General features: G+C 37.1%; 1 protein-coding gene across 1 annotated transcript; it reads right to left on the bottom strand.

Annotated features, from left to right (window-relative positions):
* Window positions 1–3,010: 3,010 nt before the first annotated feature.
* LOC141477377 (uncharacterized) lies at window positions 3,011–24,405 on the bottom strand. The gene is made up of 7 exons (XM_074166532.1): window positions 24,353–24,405; window positions 21,437–21,590; window positions 19,450–19,572; window positions 17,372–17,419; window positions 15,007–15,095; window positions 13,447–13,539; window positions 3,011–6,131 (listed from the first exon to the last, which is right to left on the bottom strand). Exons 2-7 carry the CDS (start codon window positions 21,546–21,548, stop codon window positions 5,943–5,945), a joined length of 654 nt encoding a protein of 217 aa, XP_074022633.1. The 5' UTR covers window positions 21,549–21,590; window positions 24,353–24,405; the 3' UTR covers window positions 3,011–5,942.
* Between the last annotated feature and the right edge of the window lie 730 nt (window positions 24,406–25,135).

The raw sequence follows: 25,135 nt of genomic DNA, 5'->3' as shown, positions 1-25,135 counted from the left end.
ATCATTTAAATGATAGATAATTGAGAAGAATGAGTACTGTCCAGGTATTGAAATGCCTCTAAATACTTTGTCAGATGGTCTTTAAAAGCATAGCTAGTCATTACCATCTCAATAAGATGGTTTTGGAGAAAAAAGTATAGCAAAAGCACCTCAGTGTGACATGGTGAAATATTAATTTATTTAATCTTGGTTAAACACATAAAATAGTTAAGTTAATAATACAGTTAATTATAGTTAAGTTAATAGTTAATAGTTTAAGGCTTATCTTAAGAGTGAACCATAACTGTGAGCAAAGTTTGCCTAACTTTGTAAATACAGAACATATTTATTTATCCTGTTAGCAATCAACATATGGTATTGGTTAATACTAATTTTAATACTAGTATATCAGTATGACTAATAATACAGTATTTAGTATGACCTTATTCAAGAGAAGTACATAATTACAAAGAAAATATTAAATTATTTTCAGAGAGAAAATGTGGAGCTACCAGTAAAGGGAGCTGCAAAGCTCAAAATGTATGGGTCTTCTAAAACCATACTTTGAATTATATATCCCTATTTCTAAATAACAGCTTCATATATAGAAGCTCAGAATGAAAACAGAGCAAACATATTTAATGACTAATTAACTACTTTCTTTCTAAGTGATGCAAAAAATGAAATTGAAACCAGATTGAGAGATTCTGCAAATTCTGTAGTAGAGCTGCAATGAATAATGAAGAATATATTACTTTCTAAGTAGCCAAAATGTAAGTACCCCACAAGTGTAGTTAACTCTTCTATTTGTTAGTTTTCTAGAGGGAGGAAGGAATACACATAGAATCACACTATTCTTTCTGTGCTTCATTTTCAAACTTTTTCTTTTTCCCTCTCCATTTTATACCTTTCAGCTAATTTTTTTTTCTTCTATATGTCCCCATACTGTGTCCTTCTCATCTGTTCTCCTTCGCTTTATTTTTCTCTCCAATTTCAATCCCTTTTCTAGACTTTCTCACCCCCTTTTTTAGGTACTTTTTATAGTCAGCCTCTGTAAACCACCTGGCAATCACCAAAGTCACCAACAAACTGGCAGCAAAGATACATTAAACAACATTTTAGTTTTTCTTATCAGTGTTCTGCTAATTGCTTCAGTTACTGGCCTTGAAAACAGTTATGGTTGAAGCCCACTGTACCAACAACTTGACTAGAGTACTGGAAATCTAATTGCTTTCACTTTGTAAATGTTCTTATGAGAAAGCAGTGCAAATGTCTGGTTTGCTGGTGTAGTGCTTAACAGGACAGTCTAAATATCATGCCTGTCAGCCACAACTTCAATGTCTATGAGAGAAAAATCTATTTATTACAGGAATGAATTCTTATGATAGTATTTTGCATAACTTGTGGAATTTAGGTAACACTTTTAGCTAGATGTATTAGATCTTTTAGTTTTCAACATTATTAGAATACCTAATGTAGTCTCTGATTTCTGTAATAGAACTACAGTTTACCTTTAACAGCCGCGGTGCGGGGTGGAGGAGATCCTCACAGAACTGACCAGACTTCAGTACAATGAGATGTGCTTACTGTATTTCCTCAGATCATTCAAATATTGAGAAGGCTATTATTGCAAGAAAAACTACATCAAAACCAATCAGGTAAAATGACAGTAGCTTTTAAAATGACCTGGTAATCATATTGCAATTACTTTTTATTTTCCAAATGAACCCTTGTTCTCCTTATACAGTTTTCTTCTTTGAAATAGCCTATGTGTTTTGATTTGAGTTTTTTGGAGATCAAGAGGGAATCTTTCACTTGTTATGATGTTTTTTCTGACACTGAATGTGTTTTCCTTTGGGCTTAAACCTGCATGTAGTCATGAAAACATTGTGCTTTGGGATGAAATTAATAGGATTTCTTTTGTTTGCTTTATGTAGTTCTTCTGTATGCTTGTGTAGGTTGTATTGAATACTTTTCCTCTTTGGGTTAAATAGTCTGTAATTTCTAAGACACTGAAGCTGCCTTTGAATCATAGAATCACCGTATAATTTACGTTGCAAGGAACCTCTCGAGGTCATTTTGTCAAACCACCTGCTCAAAGCAGGCTTACCTTCAGGGGTAGGTGAGGTTGCACAGGGCCTTGTCCAGTTCAATTTTGAAAAACTCCGAAGACAGCCACTTTATAATCACAAAACCTATTCCAATTCCTACATATCCTTATAAATTTTTGTTTTTCTTGACAGACAGTCAAAATTTCCCTTCCTACAACTTGTGACTACTGCCTATGGTCATTCTGCAGTGCACCTCTAAGGAAAGTTTGGTCCACCTTCTCTACAGTCCCCTTTCAGCTAGGTGAAGAGTCAGCACTCTCATCTTCAGGCTAAACAAACCCTGCTGCCCGAGTCTCTTCTCCTCAAATGTTCCATCCTTCTAACCATTCTTGTGCCTCTGCTCAGCCTTCATCCAGTATGTGCTGGAAAGCCCAAAACTAAACACAGTACAGCAAATACAGCCTTGCAAATGCCAAAGAGAGGGAAAGTTTTCTTTCCTTGACCTCCTTGGCTGCCCCCTTCAGTCATTCCAGACACAGGAAATCTAGGCCCTGTATCAGTTGGAAATAAATATCAGGGTTTGGAAAAAGAAAGAAATTTTTTGTTTTCAGCTGCTGAGAACTTTTTTTGTAGCTCGATAGTGTAATAAAAGTTGAATACAAGTTTACTACCCTTCACCAGAAGTCCACGAGAGGTGCTAGAGAAGGATGGCTTCAATGAACTGTATGTTGACATAGGAGTTGTACCTTATTAGCTGCTTTTGTCCTTGGTTCTAGTTAGCCCATGTAATTTGTCAGAATCCATGAACAGAGGAGCTGGTAGAGAATCTGTTTCTCTGCAGCTATTCATATATACATAGAATATGAGGAGTCTTGTTTAAAACACACAAAAGTCGGAGGAATTTAGTGTGCCTAGTGTGCCTAGACAAATCATGGGCAAATAGAAACAAAACCAAGATGACATTAAAAGAATCTCTGTTTATACATATCTTTTATTTCAAAAGCATGCCATGTGTACCTAAAAGCAGCAACAGTTAAGATAGAATACTCTTCCATCAAAATCAGTGCAGAATTACGAGATACATATGTATTATTGTATCTATTATAATGACAACATCAACACATTATCCTATCTAAGAAACAAGGCTTGACTTAAGGCTATGAGGGAATGGAAGGGTGAGAACTTCACACCAGGCAAGAGGCATAAATGAGATTTTGTCTATTGATGTGTTGTGTTTCTAATGATCCTTAATAGAAACTGCGTGACTTGGATTACTTACAAGTTTTAGTACTGTTGCAATTGCACTAATGCTAGATTGTTATATTTTGTTTAGACTGTAAGAGCATTAATTGGGCTAGCAATTTCTAATTCTAATTTCTAGTTCTTTTGGCTAACCATAATGAAGGTGGTATGTAACACAGTGTGTACTAGGCATGTATTTCAGGGCTAGCAAGGCTGGCTGCCAGTCTCTTGCTTTAATATATGACAATTGTTATGAAACTCACGCTTTAATGCAGTCATTCTTTTACCAGTCTTCAGTGTTTTGTTACTGTAAATGACAATTCCTTTCTCTATGATTGAAAGAACTCTGGTTTCCTGAAAAATTAGCAAATAGATCCTAAGAAGATACAGTTCCCTTTTTTACATACATTACTTTGGCTAGCTTTTGTCAGATTAACTAACATAACAATCACATTCTTTCTAGTTATTCAAGTTCTTCTCGCAAGCTTTATTCTAACCAGTCATAAATATGGTCAAAGTACTAGAAGTCATATATGAAGAATACTTGCATTAAATTGTTCTGCAGCAAACAGAACACGCTATTTTCTTTAAGGCACAGCTTTTGAAGAGGAGAAAAAGAAGAGTAAAATATTTGCATTAGTATTTTACTGATTATCACATCTGCTAAGTAAAAGTTAAAGAATATCAGTACTGTTTTGAAAATAAACTACAAAATAGTAATTATATTTCATATTCAACTGTTAGTCACATTGGATAAATATTTTTTGTATTGTGTTAGAGGCTATATTTTTCTAAAAGACTCACTGACCTTCATTTCCTATTTTTAAATAACATTTCTACATGCTTTCCACCTCACAAAATAAAAACTTATCTGCCATTCATGAGGCACTCAGATTAGTGGGAATTTGAAAATGTCAGTTTGAAGAGTTTGTATGAGTAAAATAAGAATCCAGCAAAGGCTAGGATCCAGATATTGCAAACTTGTTTTTCAATGAACATTTATAGTTACAATGTCAAATGACATTTTTATCTTATAGCTCAAATCCAAAACTTTACAAAGACACCACTGCTGCTTTCCATAAGAGCTTTCCATAAAACAATTTAATTCTCGTGTAATGTATGCTGAAGTCAATATCTAGAGTTTGGGGTTTTTTTCTTCCCACTGACATCACTAAACTCTGAACAGATCCAGAAGTTGTAAGTATCATTTAGGGAATACTCAAAAGCTCTCTTCTGTTCAGTCAGCACTGGAAGCAACAGAATGATATTCACTGTTTAAATAAGACAAGAAGCCCAGCAGTGAAACTCCACACAGCGAGTAAGGGAAAAAAAATAATCTTTTAAGGTCTCACAGACCTCTGGAGTTTGATCTACTATAGATAATTGCCTTACTGTAATGTGCATTGATATGATTGACCTATTTCAGGTATGCATTGTTTATTATACTTACACAGAACAATTCCTGCAAGTGCTGAGCGGATTGTTGGTTGTTCCACTGCAACTAAGTGCTAACCTCTTGGCGTAGGTGTGTGATGTCTATCATTTATACACATATATGCCCAAATGACTTACATTAGCAAAAATTGCCACTAAATCACAGTGGGACTCCATGCGCAGCAGTGGAGAACCAGATCTTTCACATCTAATGATCCCATGTACACTTTTGGTTTGTATCCTCTTGTATTTCAAATGTTTTGTGCCTTGCAGAGTATGGTCTACGGACTTTTAAGTGTCAGCATCTTCCATTTCATGCTGGCAGAACCTGTTGCTAAAAGGCAGGTACTCTTACTGTTCCTCCAGTTTACCCGACGTAAGCACACAGTGTTTATTTTATTCAGTAATTTTGAACATTTAATTATTTTTCAGATGTTGTTCTGCATGCTGCTTCGCAGGTCAACAGGCGATTGCATTTCCTTCTGTGATTCAGAGATGGAAGCCAGTATGTCAGAGTAATTTTCTGCCGTTGTTCACAGGCATCCGTTACGCCCCGTCAGTTCAGTGTGCCTCCCTTCCTCTGCCTGCGTAGTGTGAGTCTGATGCTCTGTGTACATTTTCTTAGAGAGCTGCTGTGCTGGATAGATGCTGAAATTGCAAAATGCATAATGGAAATTGCAAATGGGCTGACTTGGAGCTGCACGGGCAGAGAGATCTTCTGTTTAACCTTCAGCCTCTTCCTTTGTTCTCACTTAGACCTGAGACATCTTTTCTACTCCTTTCCCAAAGTCAGTCAGTCAGTCAGAACATGCACTTGTGCATTTGATAACTTCTAAATGTTTTCTTCTCGTAAGAGACATTTTTTAAAAAGTCAAATGTTTACACTATGGAGAACTAGTTAGTGCTTTGTATTTTGTATCAATGTATGCTTCCTTCTTTTTCCCCTGTATTCAAATATCCCCTGTGTATTTTTCCCCTTCCAGCAGAATTCAGCTCCTTAAAACCATAATTGTGCAGGTAAGACATAAAGAGACTGATCAGTTAGTATGTTTTTCAAACTTAGCCTTTCTCTTGTCCTATTGAAAGTACGGAAATAAAGGATGTTATTCATGCAAAATGGTGACTTAAGAAATTACAAAAAAGTAAAAATTAAGCCAAAATGGAAATAAGCTGATCTCAATGTTCCTTCTCTTCTGTTAGCTGTATAGACACTTAGGCCACTGGAAGGGAGGCAAGTTACTTTTCCTGTAAATATGACACCCTAAAGTAAAAATTTTTGTCCTCATTGGGTTCTTCATTTTCCCGCTTGCGAATATCAAGTGAGTCGTCATTCACACACAGGTAGTAACTTGTATCTTCATAGCACTGGAACTGCACTGAATCTCCTTGGTAATGCATGATGAAAAAGTGATTATCTTCACTCAGCTATGAAAATACACAAAGCAAAGACAATAACTTATATTTTTAAAGCCTTTCTATAGTGTTTCATGTGACAAAAATTCATGTATGTTGCTGGCTTGTTATATTTTGAATGCTTTTCTCCAGTGACCCGTATTCACCAGTTTTTATGATAAATCTTGGCAACACCTAATCATTTTGGGACAGATTCTGTGATAACTATGAATAAAATACCTGTCTCCCTCAAAGGACCAAGGATGACCAGACCCATAGCTGCATTCCTTTGCTTCACGAAAAGGCCAGCACAGTTTTCCTCTGCAGTACACCTGTTATTGGGATAATTTAGGATTTTCACCTGGTTATTTTCTTACCACAGACCTACCCTGTCAACTGCCACTAGCAACAAAATGTCAATCTACAGTTTTTCTTCCCTCTTTTGGAGTAAAATTAGAATGTTACAGCACCACAACTATTCTATTACCTATGATTTTTCATACATCTCCAGTTTTCAGTATGCTTTTTTTAAGATCCATTTTTGGAGGAATGGCTATTGTCAAAACAGTCCCTCTGTGTGTGTGGATGTGTTTGGGCTCTTCAGGCGCCTCAGGGTGAGGATGGAGAAACAGTGACCAGAAGACACCACGCCAGAGAGTGGAAGAGTACGTGCTGGGAGATAGCCTCTGAAACCATAAGCCCTGGAGACTAGTAGCCCTGTTAAATCTGCAAAAACTGATACTCGGGGTACCAAGGAGGTGCTGAACCTGCCCAAAGCCTCCAGCAGGCACTGGCACCCACGACGGGTCATGTAACCCACAACACATCCAAGAAGGCAGCAGCTGCTATAGGTGGGCAAAGGCTACAGGGCAGTATGTGTAAGCACACCTGCTGAAAGGACTGAGCACAGCTGCCTGAAACCCCTGCAGGGTGGGTACCAGCCCCTGCTCCTGAGCCTGTGCACTGAGTGAGGAGGTCACTGACAAGGCTGTGTGAATAGTTATCTGCTGCTAATAGTAAGAGCTTAAACAGTGAAAGGTTCAGACTTCTGTTTTCCCCAACTCACCCTCTTGTCAGGGAGCAGGGAATTTATAGTATCTTTTGCGGGAGACTGAGATGGTAAATGAATGCATAATAATCAAATTATTTCATCTTCCCTTTTGAGTGATCTTTTTGAACCCTCTCATCCTACCCACAAGGCAGTTCTATAAATCTGACCAGTCTGGTGTACTATCATGGTGCACAATGTTTAAGGGGATCTCTAAATTTAAACTGAAGGCTTGGGGAAAAGCAGGAGGATATTAAAGGATCCCAGATATGCTGGAGATTACAACCGTGGCAATATCCACCTTTCCATGGAAGGAGGAATGTGTCCTTTTAGCCCATATGACAACAGGGAATGGAAAGAAATGTCTGCAGTTATTGCAGAATACATGAAAGAAACTTGAGGATACACCTCCTGTATTAGCAAAGCTATAATGGGAAGAGCTAAAACTTTCTGTCCTGACAAACCAGTGTAAGAGCAGAGTATCAAAAAATTCTCTTTTAAGAAATACTATTAAGAAAGTTGAAGACAATTTTTTTTTTATGAAAGAAATACCTTCTAGGGACTCAGAAGTGTAATATGGAAATACAAATGGAATAAGAGAATAAGAAAACCCGCAGAAGCAAGGAGAAGGATTAACGTGTACAATGCAGAAATTCACCCTAGAGCAAGAGAGACTCCAATAGGATCTGATAAATGTGAGGCCATAATTAGGTGCTTGCAAAAGCACATGGAGATGCAGAAATCAAAAATACCTGCTGTATCTGCATGCAATGATGGAAAATTGATGGAGATCCATAACAGGAAGATTTTGGGGATGCTACTGTGTGATGGGGAGAAGAAAGAGGAGTGGGGAGTAGAAGCGTATCCAAACACTGCTAGGGCTGGGAGTTGCAGCAGGTCATTGAAGGAGCTCTTAGAACAAGGTGTTTCGGAAGAAATCATGGCATAGATAATTTTCTATTATGACCTGTTAAGAAGGCTGATGAGCAAACCTGGAGAATATGGTTTGGACTACTGACAGATGAAGTTCATCCTAAGGACAGCTCCAATGGCAGTAGGCATGCCTGAGGGAGCCTTTGCAACTTCCAAGAAAAAAACCAACTGGTTTTAAGTTATAGATCTGACTATTCTTTTGCCATTGCAGTAAATGAAGAACCAATTTGCAGGTTAGGCTTCACATTTAGTGACAAAAAAATACACCTTTACTCATGTCCCATAGGTGATTCACAACGCACTTGCGATAGCGTATGTAGGCTCACGTTAGGAAAATGTTACAAATGTTGTCTCCACGGGTTAAAGAGAAAAATATTGTCTTATGGAACAAGACAGTGATAGACAGGATCCCTGTGGATATCTATGGATAAGGCAGTGTAGCTCCATCAGTGACAGGAGCTACAGAGAAAGATGTGAGAGAGTACTATCCAAGTTTTAAAATAAATAGACTCAAAATGATTTAGTCATATTGACTAAGGCACAATGAGCCCCAGGCTAAGTTCAACTTCTGCACTCTATAACAGGAAGCAACTAAAAGATAAGAAGGAACAGATATGAAGGCTAGCTGAAACAGAAGAAAACACCTTACATTGCCATGGCATGTTGCACAAGGAGAACAGGGCACACTACAATCTACATTTTGCCTCAGATAAAACAAGGAAATGAGTACATGATCAAAAACTGCGTGAGTCGTACAATGACGATAAGCAAACTTGTAAAAATGAGCTGTCACCACAATTGCATCAAAGAAGCTATAGACCTAGGGAAGTATTACAAATAAGTAATATGGCACTTTGGATTTGTTTTGGCTGCTGCTGAGCAGTGCATGCACAGCATCAAGACCTTCTCTTTTTCTCACTCTACTCCACCAAGTAGGTTAGGGGTGGGCAAGAGGCCGGGAGGGGACAGAGCTGGGACAGCTGTCCTGGACTGACCGAAGGGACACTTCATGCCATATAATGTCATGGTCATCCATAAAGACTGGTGACTGGAAGAAGAGGGTGGGAACTTTTTTGCTTCCGTGCTGGGTGTTGCTCAGAGACTGGCTGGGCACTGGTCTTTTTATGGGAGTAGGTGAATAAGCACTTTTGCATTACATGGGTTTATCTTGATTCACAAGTTTTCTCAGTTTTTGCTCTTGCTATTCTCTCCCCTGTTCCACTGGTGGGGAGTGGGATTGAGTGAATGGCTTTGCATGCTGGGTGTGAAGGAGGACTGCAGTGGGTTGACCCCAGCCAGCAGCCAAACACAATAAACATTGCATTGTTATAACTGATACAGTCCAAACTTCTGAACCAAAGTAATTCTGTGGACCTCACTTGCCAGATTTTTCCTGTTTGGAGTTTCATTTTCTTTATTTTGGCCTATTTAACTGCAGTAAAGAGTAAGGCCCTCAGCAAGACCTCACATGACTGTATAGCTAACCTCTGACTTAAACTGTCTCTGTCCTGCTTTGCTTCATCTAACTACTCAGCAAAGTAGAGAGGACCCTAGAATAAAAACTTTTACAGGTCTTAATGGATCTTGGAGAATTGCAGGCCCTCAGATCTCAGTCCACCCAGGCTGGGGAATTTCAGGCAAAGTTTTGGAAAAATGCTGTTGAGTTATAATAACCTAATAACGTTGCATTATCTGCCAAGAGAGAACAGCTTGAAAAGGAGCAGCCAAATCTAGTGATAGAATTGTTGACTTCAGTAATCTTTCAAGCAAATCTGTTAAGTCAAGAAGGAATTTAGGAGGGGTATCAACGGAGAAAGGAAAGAGAAAGGAAGGTTTGAAACTGAGGGAAAACTGAGTGCTACTAGTACTTAATAAGAGCTGAGAGGGTTAAGTATACATATGCAAAGGACTGAGGGTGATTATGTATGATCAATAGTAAAATGGCTGAACCAGAACATAAATTACACTGAAGGGAGATACTACAGATCTGTACGGCAGGAGATGTATACTTCTCTGATAAGCAACATACGATCACTAAAACCTGCACTTCTGGAAGAGTGAAAAAGAAATAGTAAAAATTTATACATAATTAATTAAAATGGTAAAATAGGAATATTAAAACCTATACAAACATGTAGCAACAGAGAATGTGAACAACTCTCCTTGATAACTCCCCCCTCTACTATTTGTTCCCCCTGTACTCCCTGTTTATCTGCCTGCGTCTCAAGGATACAGGACCAGTTTTGATACTACATGACGGCATAATTCTGGTTGAGACTTCTAAGGAAACTGCTAATTTATAGGACAGCCTGCAAGAAGATAAGAAAGGCTTGAAACACTAACAGTCTAGTTGAGAACTCCTGGTCAAATCTAGCCATTAATGTCAACAGTGAATGTTAAATAAAACTCATTTCAACATCATAAGCACATGCTGGTTTTTTCAGAAATTACTAGGATTACCACTTTACTGTCCAAATGACAAAGTTTGTAAATGTAATCTTACTTGTGCTAAAAGAAACCATATTGGCTAGTGGGAGAATTATATATATAAAGGGATGGGAAACTTCCCATCATTGTCAACATGTGTGGGGACATGGTTGGGAAAAACTTTTCTGTGGTGGATCTAAAGAGAAATACTGCTCTGTATGTCTTAATTCATCCTTTTGTGTGATTAACTGCATTTGCTTGTACGGTATTATTAATTATGATAAGAATGCTCTATTATAGAGTTATGTGGAGCAAGAAACAGATCCCCCGGACGAGACTGTGGACCTTGGCAACAGCTCAGAGGACATTCTCATGCTGGTCAGCAGGAAACTGTGGGAAGAGTAAAATCTGCAGATAGCTAGCATATAATCTCTTGAGAAGGAAACATCTCCAAGAGAACTGTGAATAGAGAACTGTCTCTTTGTGCTTTGTAGCAAACTTGTAGTTTAACAGTTAAGGAACTTATGCAAGACGCATGAACAGTGAACAATTACCAACTTGTGGCAACAGACTATAAAAGGTACTTGAATCTTATCATAAACGTCTTCGCTTCACCCTCCAGCAGAGTCCGTGTCGTTAATTGCCAGAGTTAGATAATTAAAGTTACAAGTAAATGTAAGCCTGCTCCTGAGTGAGCCGCTGGGGTTGTCCTCTCTGCTGTGGCTCCAGGTGGACCACCTGGAGCATGACTGCATGTATGATACAGTTTTCTGCTCTTGCCAGCACAGTATTGCCATAAATATTGTTTGCGATCTCTGTTACCTTCCTAACTTAAACCCCTATCAAAATAAGGTATTGATATAAACTATTATTTGTTACAAGCTGTTACTATTTTATTGTGATAATTACAGCCTAGTTAATACAAGACGTTTTAATAAATATTGATTGTGAACCTTGTCTCCATAAGCCTGGGCTAGCGAAATGAAAATTTACTATATCTAACATTTCCTGTCGGTATAACAGCAGGCTCCACAGATTCTCACGTTTCTGGTAATTCTACTGGCAGTCTTCCAATAAAAGAAGGAAAATGCCTGTCTTAAAACTTGCTGTTAAAAGCTAGCAGACTAAACATCACATCACAGCATCACATAGCTTTGTCATTGGCCATAAGAAGTATTTCTCCATCTCAGTCAACTACTCACACACTTTTTCATCCTAAAGACAGTGAAGGCTTAATTCATCTCAACAGAAATTATTTCCTGATCAATGCGCTCATTCTAGAAGCTTTATTAAGAATTTCATGATTCAGACTTGACTATGATTTTGCCTCTTGGCCTACCTGGATGTGGTTCAAGTGCAGACTGCTCTTTTTTCCTCACACAAATGCGTAACTTTTTTTTTTTTTTTTCTACTTGAAGGCATCAGCAAGAAACCATGATGAGTAGATCACTATCTGTCTTGTTAGGTAATGAATGGGTTCTCAGGAAGAATGTGTCCTTTTAATTATCTGTTTAGAAACCCAGAATGATGAACAGGTCTTTCTAGGCAACGGTTACACCTCTTCTTTCCAGCTGTCCCCCAAAACTTGCAGCCATGAAGACATTAATTCTTTCTCTGTGAACAGCTCCACAGAAGAAGACATATCTTTTTCTATTAAAAAGTTCATGAAATAGATTTTAGAAGAAGGCAATATGACTGGGACAGTTTATATCATACAAGGAGGGGACTGGAAGTGGCCTTATAAATTTCCTAAGCTTCATTGCTTTCTCCTGTGTAGAGCCAGGGAATATTTTGTGGCAAGTAAGTACCTCAGCCAGAACTTAAACTGAAGGAGCCTCTTGGATTTTCGAGGCCCAGCATGCAGGAGATTTTGTTCATTAATTATTAATAAAATATGACTAGTACTTATACCTTTAAAAGACCACTTCAAAATGACTTCAAACAAGAATGTTTTTTTAATTTCAAATTACCAGAATTCCTTTCTGATTTAGGAAAAATGTTAGCAATGTTAGAAATATTGGGCTTGGAATTTTAGGTTTTCAGTGTTCAGTCAGATTCACTTTTATGAAGTTCCGAAAGGTATCTGATCCTTTTAATTTTGCTCACTGAAATTGGAAAGATTGTTTTTTCAATCCTCTTGGATAGTAAATCCACTGGACTACACACTAACAAAAATTATTCTTAGCCACATTTACTTAGTTTTTCATTTTCTCTAGCTTAGAATGTCTAAGATATCTTAGAAAACAACTAAAGTAGTTTCCTTCCTGTGTTCGCAATGTTTTACCATTTAAATATGTAGAGAATAGCCAACAAAATCAAGCTTTGGTGACAAAAACATGTTAAGAAACCAGCTGGCTACCTGCATTTCTGTACACAATGCATTACTCCTGATTTATAATCATCTGCTGATAGAGAATTCAGTCTGAAAGTACTGTAGGGACTGCTTACTTTTAATTTCTTATTTATATTAAATTATATATCTTCTATGGTTTTATTAATTCCCAGAAGTTTTTGATTGATGGATTCACTATTTCTTAAAAATATCATTACCCTTGTAATCCAACCCTTCTAGATCTGCTAATACACTCATCCAGATTTTTTAGACCTCGTCTAAGAATGTCTACCAGGTGAAAACTATTTTGCGTTTTATATAAGCATAATAATAAGGGCAACATCTCCGCCTTCCATGTTTTAATTGAAAGTCAGATATTTTTCCTGTAGATTGAAGGATGTACTCATGCATACAAGTCAAGTCAAAGGTACTGAAAAGTTCTTATTTTCCTTTTTCTGAGGAAAATACTAAAAGTCAGCTGAAGTACGAAAGTAAAGTCACTTAATGAGTAACAGCAGGATTGCATTTAGCTGCACTTCTTTTACACCTGTGCTTGCATACACCCTCTCTCAGACACATTTTTTATTTTTTTGATCATGATTATATACCTGTTTGAAGTCAGGATCTTCATGCTTGCATGTTTTCATGTTGCATCTTTCCACTGAAGGATAATCTGGCTCTGAACAGGATGTTTTTAAGACCTGTGTTTAAAACCACAATTTTGTCTTCATATTTTGCTCTTTTAATCCACCAAATGTAGCATTAATTCTAAAGAAAACTCTCCTTTTTATAAAGTCCATTACTGATCACATTCAAGTTATTCAAAATTAGTAAGTTGATAAGTTTTTGAAACACTTCCAAGAATATAGTCCTCTTTTACCATTTGCAATGCAAAATTAATTGCATTGAAAACAAACACTGAAGACAGCCTCTTTAAGGCCCTGATTCTATTTTGTAATGCAGCCAAGACTGAACCATGTTATAACAGAACACCAAAACTTTATCACAGATAAGACACCTTGGCATCTTCCATATGAAAATTCCTGTTGAGATTAAGAAAATTATTCATATTCTGCTGGAAAAAGAAAAGTAAGTGATCTTTCCAAGCTTTTTACATATTTGGGAGACACTAAATACATCTTCCCTCATTTTCAGATAAGAACTACTTTTAATCATGTCAAGAAACATAATCTGGTATAACCTGGTACTTTAAAATAGGTGATTGGGAAGTAAAATCCATTAGGGCTCAACACTTATTTCTTTGCCTAATTTGGTGGAACACCCTACAAACAATTAGTTTACGGAAAGGTAATCTCAGAAAAATCCTTTTAAATAGTTGGTTTTTTTCAAGGACAGAAGAAAATCCCAATGGGATTATAGGTTATAAATGTAATTAATGTATCTTGCAATACAATACTTTATGGAAAGTCATCTGTGAATGAAAAGCAAAGAAAAAACATCAAAGACTTAATTTGAGGAAGCATTTGGTGATTTACACCATCATGCATAGCCAGTGTTAGATGAAGGGTCATTCTTTATCTCAACATAATCTGTGGAAACAGAGCTTCTTAGACTTTTTCTTTTTTATGCTCTTTCAGAGCATAAATTCCAATATAACACTCTTCCCCAGACAGATTTTAGTAAAGATTATAACCCTCCAATAGGGAAAACTATCCTCACCTGCTCTTCCTACCATAAACAAACCTTCACAAGGCTGGAGGAAATGAGAATGTTCTGACAACAGATGGTAAATGTTTAAAACAGGATAATACAGCTGTATTTTCTTTTCATCATATTCCTTATTTTGTAATTCAAGTTGAATAGGAGAAAATAATTCCCGTCTTAAACTCATCTCTTTCCAAGGCAGCATTCCTGCTTCTTCCCTTCATTTCCCGCATGTTTTCTGGTTAGGAATCCCCCTCTCCCTCCACAGAGGCTGAAACCCAACATCCTCTGCTGTCTTCTAGTGACAGTAGTCAACTACCTAACCCAATGATTTTTGCAATAGCCTACTTTAAATATTTCCCCAGACAGAACAGAGGGAGGTATTCAAAAGTTGTGGAATGTGGTAAGTAAAGGAAAACGAATTTGAAAAGATCTGTGGGAGAAATAGTCCTCTAGTAAGGAAGAGCACCCACAAGTTGCAAAGGAAATAAAGCTTTTCTTACCTTCAGAGACAGTTGCTTCTTACCCTTGCACAACAGGACAAATTCATTAAGCTTTGATCTCTGTGTGAGGATCACCAAATTTTTAGAATCTGTTTTCCACAGAGGAGAATATTGTTATAAAATGTGTATCACTGTAAAATGAAGCATAGCTAAAATACTTTGTAAAGATACAACATTCGGGTTCACTTTACATTGATAGGTGCAGGAATAGAAACAAATATAATCACGCTTGGTATGGTTCTCTTCTATAAAGTATTTAAAATTATGACTTTATGATACTCTAAATTTGCCATATATATATACTTCATTTTTCTATATTTAGAGTTAATATATGGAATATCATTTATACACAGATATATACATATAAGGCATTTCTATTATTACTGAATGTATACATGTTTATGTAATATACCCGACTATGTATACATTACTGTGGAAAATGTAGGATTTTTTCCCTTTTATTTTTTGCGTGCTTTCTATGTCAAAATCTTCCCACTATCACAATTGTAGGTGCATTGGATTTACTCCCTTTTGAGATAATACCGTTTTTTTTTCAGCTGCAGGAAAGAACAGTATCAGTGGGACAGGTTACTCCTCAGACTGATAAACCAACAACATTCATTACCTTTTGGTACTTCAGGGCCTCAGATTCAGATAAACAGAAAGTAAACAAATTAAGATTCCCTTTGTCAATTCATACGGCATACATGAGCACTACCTAGCAAAGCCAGTGACGTTAATAAGTATCCAATGATGCTATAACTAGCTGACTACCTTGCAGATTTACTTCAAATAATACCACTTGTGCTTTTAAAAGTATCTCAGGCGTACTGCTTAAGACAAAAAATCTGAAAGTAGCAGTTGATCCATGTGTACATCACTGCAGCAACTGAATCCAAATTTTACAGAGGTTAGGTAATTATGCATTAACAGTTGCAGTTAAGGAGATATTTTTTTCTTGTTATCAAAGGTACTTTTTAGCCTTGGAAGGGTATTTGGGATCAGCAGAACATACTTATCTCACCTGATTGATTTTAGCTGCTCCAATCCTGGCCCTGATTTTAGTTACCCTACCTGTAATGCTTTTGTGGAAGTTTCATGAAGGAATTTTTCGTGAGCCAGCTATAGCACGAAAATAACAGCATGAAAATAACATAAAAATCCTTCTTAAAAATTGAGACACACTCCAGCTTAGTGCATTTTACTCAGTTTACATACATATTCAGATAAATGTAGTAGAATGTCTAAAATTCTGCCATTTTTATTATTTTTTCTGACATTAGTTTAGATTGCCTCAGCTGCGGCTGCGGGCAAGAGAGATTTCATAAACAAGTCAACAGCATTCTTAATTAGAGGCATCCCAAAGAGGGAGGCAGGAGTTCAGCCAGTTGATATGGGACATATGACAATATGAGTTACACCCTAATTATCCTCGTCTTTGTTTATAGAATTTATTGCGACTTGCTTGTACATTGTTTAGTCTGAGTAAATCCAAAGAAGCCTAACTTTCCCTACCACCTCTGAAAACATGACAAGCGGTCTATCAGGCAGACAGTGAATGGCATGGAAAATAAGGAATCTTTCCACAATTTCATACATAATACTTCCACTCTCTGATGGCCTTTGGATGAATTACCAAGCCTCTCGGGTTACTAAAGCCTGAGAGTCTAAGGGGCAATTCTACAAATTCGTTCAAAAGAAACGCTTTGAACTCAACTAAATACAAGAAACCACTTGTGTGTGTCCCTGAAATGCAAAGCCGTTGAGCTTTGGGAGAGTATCAATATTTTATACTGTTACCTATAAATCCTCATTTGGTCATTGTTCAAGGTACAGTCCTGGACCAGATGGATATTTGCTGTCATCTGTTACAGCAGCCCTTTATGGTTGAAATTGGAATACATTTATCTTCTGCTGGAATAGCTCGAACTAATATATCTTTGATTTTCCCAATAATTTCTTATGCTTACAATATGAGTGTTCCAAAAATGTGTCTCCTCTTTCTCCATATCTATTTCTTTTCTTGACCCATATGTGAGCAATAGAGCACACGCACTTTTCTTTAAAAAAAAAACCAACCATATTTTCTAGCGTGTATACATTCTATTTCCTCATATACATTTATCTTCAGCCCAAGCCATTACTCATAACTTGCTGAGGCAATTCTTGTGACTTTGATCTTATGGAACACAGAAAGGCTGTTTAATTTTTAGAATTGTCCAGCAATCTTACCTAAATGAAAATCTGGTATAATATGTTATTTCTAACGTCAAGTCTACTTACTTCTTTTCCTACCCTCAAACATGTCTTCAAAACCAGATCCTAACAAAGAGAATGATACCTTTTATTCCCACAGGAGTCTTACCAGTAACTGCTGCTTCATTCCTTGTGAACACACTTAACCACGCAATATCTAAAACAGAAAAATAAAAGAGATTTAACAAATATGTGGAAATAGATAGGTACTTTCTTCAAATTAAAAAACATCACAAAGAAACAATTGTTTTAAAACATAATCCGAGAAAGAGCACGTAATAGCAATAGGCATCGGGTTTCATTTCCTGCAGCTGTCTGAATTCATATAACCCCATAAGACTTTACAGTTAGACTTGTAAGCAGTCTGAACTCTAAGTCTAATAAATGTAATGATTGATTAGCTATCTTTTGCAAAAGAGAACACACCTGAGAAAACAGAGATCAGTAATGAGATGTAAGGCCTAAAGAGAAGCCTGAATTTTTTCGGCAGCAGATGCGAAATGTGCAATATTGGAAAGTAACGGGCAGCAATCGCATGGGGTTTCAGGCTTTTCTAACACCAGCCTGAATCATACTCTCCGGGGAAGGCATCACCCACTTCATGTCAAAGTCACAAACATCCAGGTTACAGCTGGTTCCTAATATGACTTAATGTTGACAACTATATCATGAATATATGTTTGTGGTGCTTGCATTTACATATACAAGAATGTGACACAGCACAGCATTTTTTTTTTCTTTTTCTTCCAGGAACATCAGTATCTTCTACATCAGGATTGTCACACTACAAATCTATTCATAAACTCCTTCTATTGTATACCTATACAGGTTTTGGATCTGTTCATAAATTAGCAATACTAATTGTTCAAGTTACTTCAAAATTCTATAAAGTTATCAAGTAAAAGATAAAAATAACACTTCAAAAGATATAAAGAACACTTAAATACCTTATCAATGCAGTTGTCATTATTCACAATTTAATAGAATAAAAATAACATTAATTTAGTTTATAAATATATCAAACAAGCCTTTTTATGTCTTTATTTGAAGCATATATAACAGACTTCTCATTCCTGTAAAAGCTGGGGTTTTGTAAGAAATAAAGTTTCAGTAAGTTGATAGCTACCTTACAAATTGCAACTTTTTCCTGTATTTTGGCTAGAAATATGGTTTATTGTTTTTTCTCCCTACTTTCACATCTCTGGAAAATTTATTATTCTAGATAACTGCATTTGTTGTTATTTGCCTCTTCTATACCTAAAGAACAACCTCTGACAACTACTTCTGTGATGTTAGTTGTGCTACTGCTTTTGGTGTCAACTACAGAAACCCCGTTTGAGATAAAAGAAGAGTTCCATGAAAAATAAAATAATCTCACAAGTTCCAAAATCTTCTCTATTTTTCTCCATTTTGCCCTTGTCTCTGAGGATTATCTCTGTTTTCACTCTCTTAATAGCCAAGTATCTAAACTTCCCATTAACAGAAATGGGAGTGAATAAAATAATCTTCATATAATTTAAATATATTATGTACTTACTGTAAACTGGAATAAAAGTTTTCTTATATCATTAGCAATATTCATAAAGATGCAATATAATGTTACATCTACAAAAATGTACAATCAGAGGATCATAGAATCACTTAGGTTGGAAAACACCTTTAAGATCATCAAGTCCAACCATCAACCTAACACTGCCAAGTTACCTCGAAACCATGTCCCTAAGTGCCACTTCTACAGTTCTTTTAAATGCCTCCAGGGATGGTGACTCAACCGATTCCCTGGGCAGCCCATTCCACTGCTTCACCTCTTGGTGTAGAAATTTTCCCTAATACCCAATCTAAACCTCCCCTGGTGCAACTTGAGGCCATTGCCTCTTGTCCTATCACCTCTTACTTGGGAGAAGAGACCAACCCTCACCTCTCTACCACCTCCTTTCACGTAGCTGTAGAGTGATAAGGTCTCCCCTCAGCATCCTTTTCTTCGGGTTAAACAACCCAGTTCCCTCACAAAATTTGTTCTCTAGACCCCTCATCAGCTTCTTTGCTCTTCTCTGGACACGCTCCAGCACCTCAGTGTCTTGTAGTGAGGGGCCCAGAACTGAACACAGTATATAGAACAGTAGATTCAAAAATGTCCTGCAGTACTAAACATATGGTTGGTGAGTTTTGGTATAAAAAGCACACTACCTTCATGGGATTGTGAATCCTTGGTGCATATTTCATGATGACCATCTTCATCTATGTCAAAATGTACTGTTTTTGAATCTTCAGTCAGTATATAGCATTTCAGTGTTTGTCGTAGACTAAACACTAATCAAAAAATGAGTTGTAATTAATTTTACTAGCAACAGAAAAATGGTAAAATTCCATAATAAAAAGATCAACTATATTTTTATGGCAGTCTTCACTTTACAATCTATGTATTTTTGAACCACGAACAGTACTGCGAACATATTATAGAAACTATACAGTGGGCTTAAGCAGCTGGTTTTGGGGCTTGGTGGTGGTGTGAAGGGGGAAAGTAAAGATTTCTTTGATTGGAAGGTAATCTCAGAGAGTAGAAAAGATGTACGCCAAACCATTTGGAGAGTTAACATATGCAAACACTTGAGCTTGAAAAAATGGCGTCCAACCCAAGAGCCTGAGGGACAGTGTAAGAAGGGGGATTGTGGGCAACCTGCAGATACCTGTGTTGAAAGAGACTAATGGGGACAGGATGAATTTGAACACAAGAGAGGGGGCCTGAATTAGCAGTTGGCTGGTGAATGAGCAGTCTTACAGTGAGGCAAAGAGCCCTGTGGGGACCCTGAGCCAAAGTAAGGTTGTGCACAGGAGCCTGCACATGGAGGCAGATGTGAAAAACACAGAATTAAGTTATAAGTTTTCATTCTGAAGAAGAGGTGATGTAGGGAAAGTATCTCTGCAGCATACGGTCTCTAGACTAATTTCCTTTATTTTATAGATAAGTACTTGCCTGTTTCCCAATTTTGCACTTTGAAAACTGGATTTGTGTACAGACAAGAGTTTTAGGTTTGCGTGAATACGGCTACCTAAAATAGCAGCATTTATTTTGGGGACCTGACATCTCTTACTGGAAAAAATCAGGTCTTCGTAGCTAAAAGCTGTCAGGACGGAAAAAGTTCCCCATCACTACTGAGCACAGCTGTGCTGTTCTAAATGTCAGAAGGATGTAGGTCCAACCACTTGGATGTCAAACACCTACAGAATAACACTATAAGGCACAATTTTGATTATGTAAAGCTGAATGTTTTTTTACTGGAAGAGGTTTGCGACTTTCAAATGCAGTTAAGACATTTCTGAGACCACACAGACCTCCAGGGTATGCTGTAAGACAAACACTCCTTTCTTTGCCAGAACAGTCAGGCAAGTAAAACAACAGGTTACTCAACATGCACCAGCAGTGACATAATGTTCTGGCTCTGAAAACTTTGTAACTCATTTTATATTGATGTACTCCCTCTGAAACATCTGTATTTAAGCGGACATTTTGAAAAAAATAGTCATGTCCGAGAAACTTTCTTTTCACCCTGTTTAGGCTGTGCAGAAACTCTGCACATACAGTCAACAAAACAGGTGGATGATGCACACCCCGACAGCCCAAGTCACATCCTCCAGAAGTGGCAAGTCTGACACATCCTGTGTTGGATCTTCAGCACAGGCATAGCTGGTCTATGCACAGGCAAAGACCTTCTCTTCAAAGGCCTGGCAACTGAGGCTGTCAGGCTTCCCGAAAAAAGAATGGGTTGTTCGAAGAAGCAACAGGACAGAGAAGACAGTTATCAATACAGCAAACCTTTTAAAATTGTTATATTGTAATAGCTATAGTGTAAAATTCAACTTTTAACTAGAATTATAAGAACTACTACTGTGTCTCAAATAAAATGGTTGGTGGCCCTGCGATATTGTTCACTCTTTTCCAGGGAGCTACAGGTCTCAGTTTGGTGGTATGAAAAATCTAATGTCACAATTCTGAGGAGTATTTCTGTACTAGTTGTTTTAAAGGAAGCTTGCATTATTTTTGTTCCTCCAGGTATTTTTATTTTTGAAATTATTATAATAAACTGTTCCAGATACTTAATTTGGTTGGATTCTGCATTGGATTGGAATCATCTTTCCAAGTTACAAACATACCTGTGACTCAGGAAAGAGTTACCTGAGTTTCCAGAAGTTGTTTTCACAGTTCTCGGCAGAGATTGCCTCTTAACAGACTGCCTTTCATGGAGAGACACTTCATAGGGCTTTATGCGGCCTGAGCGGAGCAGCATTGCAGAAGAACTTCAGAAATCTTGATAACCTGGGTTGCCTCTCTTTTTCCAGTCCGAAAGAAGGAGTTAGAATTTGTCACACTACTTCATGTTTCGGTTGAGAAACAATTTTGAAAGAGTATAAACGACAGTTAAAGGAAGCAGGATAAACTCAATAAATGTTTGACTGCTTGCATGACCCAAGTCTGTGTCTTGCAAGGCAAAAATGGTATGTTTCCAGTGATGGTAAATCAATTATCTATCCACACTTCCACTAAGATCCAGGTTATTATGGATACATTTGTGTTGAAAGAATATATTTTAAAAGACTTCATCCTAGATAAAATATAAGCAGTTTACGTGACTTCAATTTAATTTATTTATGCTTCTCAATCATAGGAAGCTAGCTAGACTTCACTAACTGGATTGAATAATCTTTTTTTTTTTTTTTTTGTCATTTGTTTCCAAAGAAAACAACGAGCTTCAGTTTTGTCTGGTACCCTGGTGAATGAACCAAGCGAAGATGGTTATAATTTTAGCTCCATGCAGCTTTGCACAGAATAAGTAAATATCAGTTAGGCCAGATAGATGATGGCTTTGACACTAATGTAATGATTTGTGAATTCACATGGGGAGGGGAGTTCCACCATCTGCTTTGGTTCAGTTCACTGATGCAGATTTTCACATTAAATATTTATGTGAAATGGTAGAAATGGAAGACTTCTGTGCCTAGCAATTCTCTTGTTACTAGACTACGAAGATTAACTAAGGCTCTTTTTCACTCTCTTTGGCTCTTTAGTTATAACTAAACATCCAGTTAGGCCACTGAAAAGTGAAACATTTATTAGAAAGAATTAACTTATTCTTCCTAGTTAAGATAACTTGTAGTCAGAGGTAGAAAATAAAGGATGGGTCATCTTCATCTTGCTGAAATTGCTTTATCACTGAGCATACTAAACAAAAGAGAAGACCCTTTGTGGTTTTCCATAAAGTCCTTACTGGGACCTGGCCTCTACAAATATCAAACTGAATCAGGCTCTGCTGAGTATGTGGGCGGTAATACCAGCTTGTGGATCCTGAGAGACGTTAGCGTGCTAGGTGTTCAGCCTTAACAAAGCATCAAGACTTCATTAGATCTAGGATGCTCAAAGCCGAATATTTAATCCCTTACAGAACATTTCAACTGAAAGTATAAGTGCAATTGCAGTTTGGCTGCACTTGATCATAAATTCTGAAGATCCAAATATCTGATTCTTATACCCAGTAAAGCAGCCAAGGAATTGTTTTCTGCTGGATTTGCCTTTCATATACTGCAGCTACTAATGCCGATGTATGCTAAGTTAGTCCGAAATGCTTAGTGTAAGGATTTTTTTTAGAACTAATGTGATATCTTGCAAACCATTCAGAGTCTTGCATCTGCGTTATTTACACACACTGCTGTAAGACAAGAAGGAGGATGATTACAAGCCAGGACCCCAAAGAATTCCTGAAGAGGGCAGGACAGTTCAAATAAATTTTCAGAAGCATATTCAGGAAGTGGATAAATTTTGGGGAAATTTTTTATTTAGAAAGAAAATCTCGAATTTCTGAAGGACTGTACTTAAGTTTAATTATTCTAGCTTGTTTGAACAAGTAGAAAATGGACAAGTCTACAGTAGAACTTCACCTTAGTTAGCTCTCCAGAACAAAGAAAGTTCTTTACAACAAATAACAAAAGCTTTCATAGCCTGAATTTCCTCACATGTTCCTTAAGACTGAGTGACATGAAAATACTCCCATCTCAATAAGCCTTTCCTTTCATGTCATCTTCTTACACAGATGTCACCTACTCCCACTATTTTCATTCTTACTCATAGTTATAAACATGGTGTGTCACACCCTATGTCTATTTCTTTGTTTTAATGTCCTTCATGCCTGTTTCTTCAGTTCTTTTCTCTCTTCTGCAAGGTATATGCTAGTTGAAGAGGGCTAGGAAGAGCTGAATACTGTTCTTGGCTGCAAACATAGTCAACCACTTTTTGTTTTGGAAACTTGAGTCTGATTTATTTTGTTTCACATTTAAGCTAAGTACAAGGGAAGCAGAAACTCGAACTACAGATCTTCGAACTGCTGAAATCAGATATACTTGAGCATATTTGTGGCCAAGGGTAACAAGAAAACTCTAAAAGCACAGGGAGTTCGAAAAATTTTCCTGCTACATATATCACACCAATTTATTTATATGAAGGCAGGAAAGAAATTCTGTTATACAGCTTCTCTTGCCCCCTTAGTAATCTCAATTGTTCTTAGCCATCATTCTCTCTTCCACTTACACCCAGACATATCTGATCATAAAATTAAATCAAATTCAGTACATGAAAACAGAACTTAAAATTTTGGAGTTCATTCACATGGTGGTATGATCCAAATATTACTTCATACCACATTGCTAGGTATCACTAAGAGTATTAAAGGATTAGATCCATTTTTGTTGAATGTATTGGGTTGCAGCTGAGTCCTGCTTCTAAAGAATAGAAATAATTCCTCCAACTTTGTTACAATTTAACAGTGGATTAAAATGAAATTTTGGCATCCTACAGCTAACAAATAATGAGGTTATTGTCACTTTCAAATCAGACAGACTTTACAAAATCTATACTCTAAACTAAATATAGGATTATGTAAAAAAAAGACATAAACTAGACAAAGGAAGAGATTTTAGAAGAAAACTTTAAAGTCAACTGAAAAAAGTGCTATTTTTTAAAATCTAGACAAGCAGTCTGATAAAATAATCTTAAAATTGAAGCCTATTGAAAACCTTGCTGTAATATTCCACTTTTGCTTACCTTATTTTGCCTCCTATTGTCTCTGCTGGGATACTTCTACTCAGCAGAATGCTAGAAGCAGCTCTGTTACAGCCAATTTATTGCCTGAACACATGGCAGGAAGCCAAACCTCCAAATAAAAGAAGTCTGACGTGGACATAATCTTTTAGATCTGTACATTAACTTATTCACATCAATATTCTCATGGCTCTAACTGCTGTGGGAATTCAAGGAGTGTTGGAAATAGTAAAAACAAACTTTTAAACCTTGGTTTCTCTGAGGCAACACAGAGGCTGCCTTCCCTGGAATTGCATGCAAATTTTTAGCCAGTAGCTTGGTATTGTGCCTGAACATATTCATAAATACTATTCTGATATTTTACGTCACTGATATTGTTCGTGCTATCTGTCATTCCTTCCAAGGCTGATTCACGGGCAGAAGCTGGGTTTATGGTAATATAGATATATTAAAAGTAGGAGTGTAGCCTCAGTTGCAGAGAGCTGGAAACAAGTTAACTGCTTAAACATTTACCCAGCTATTAAATGGGCTTTGCAGGCATTGTGCCAACAGCAATAGTTGGATTGCTTGTGACATGAGTGAACTTGTTTAAAGCGGATGTGCTACATTTCTTTACCCATAAAGCCCAAATAATGTTTCCTATCATACAAGAACTGGCTCTTTCATTATCGCATTTGGCATGTTCAGTTGGCTTTATCTATCCACCCACATACATTGCTAACCCTTCACTCACCTATCGGTCCTCTCTATTCATATACATTAAATTTGTATTAATAAGTGAGCCCC

Source organism: Numenius arquata, chromosome Z, assembly GCF_964106895.1.
Source record: "Numenius arquata chromosome Z, bNumArq3.hap1.1, whole genome shotgun sequence".
Lineage (NCBI taxonomy): Eukaryota > Metazoa > Chordata > Aves > Charadriiformes > Scolopacidae > Numenius > Numenius arquata.
Note: the sequence above shows the minus strand (reverse complement) of the source record. Positions and strands in the feature narration are given on the sequence as shown.

Excerpts from the sequence above, each read along its gene's own strand:
- LOC141477377 (XM_074166532.1), bottom strand. The coding sequence starts at position 21,548 with ATGCTGCTCCGCTCAGGCCGCATAAAGCCCTATGAAGTGTCTCTCCAT. Across the intron at positions 19,573-21,436 it reads AACAACTTCTGGAAACTCAG|TGTTTAGTCTACGACAAACA; the intron begins GTAACTCTTTCC and ends TTTTTTGATTAG. Across the intron at positions 6,132-13,446 it reads AAGATCCTGACTTCAAACAG|CTGAGTGAAGATAATCACTT; the intron begins GTATATAATCAT and ends GTATTTTCATAG.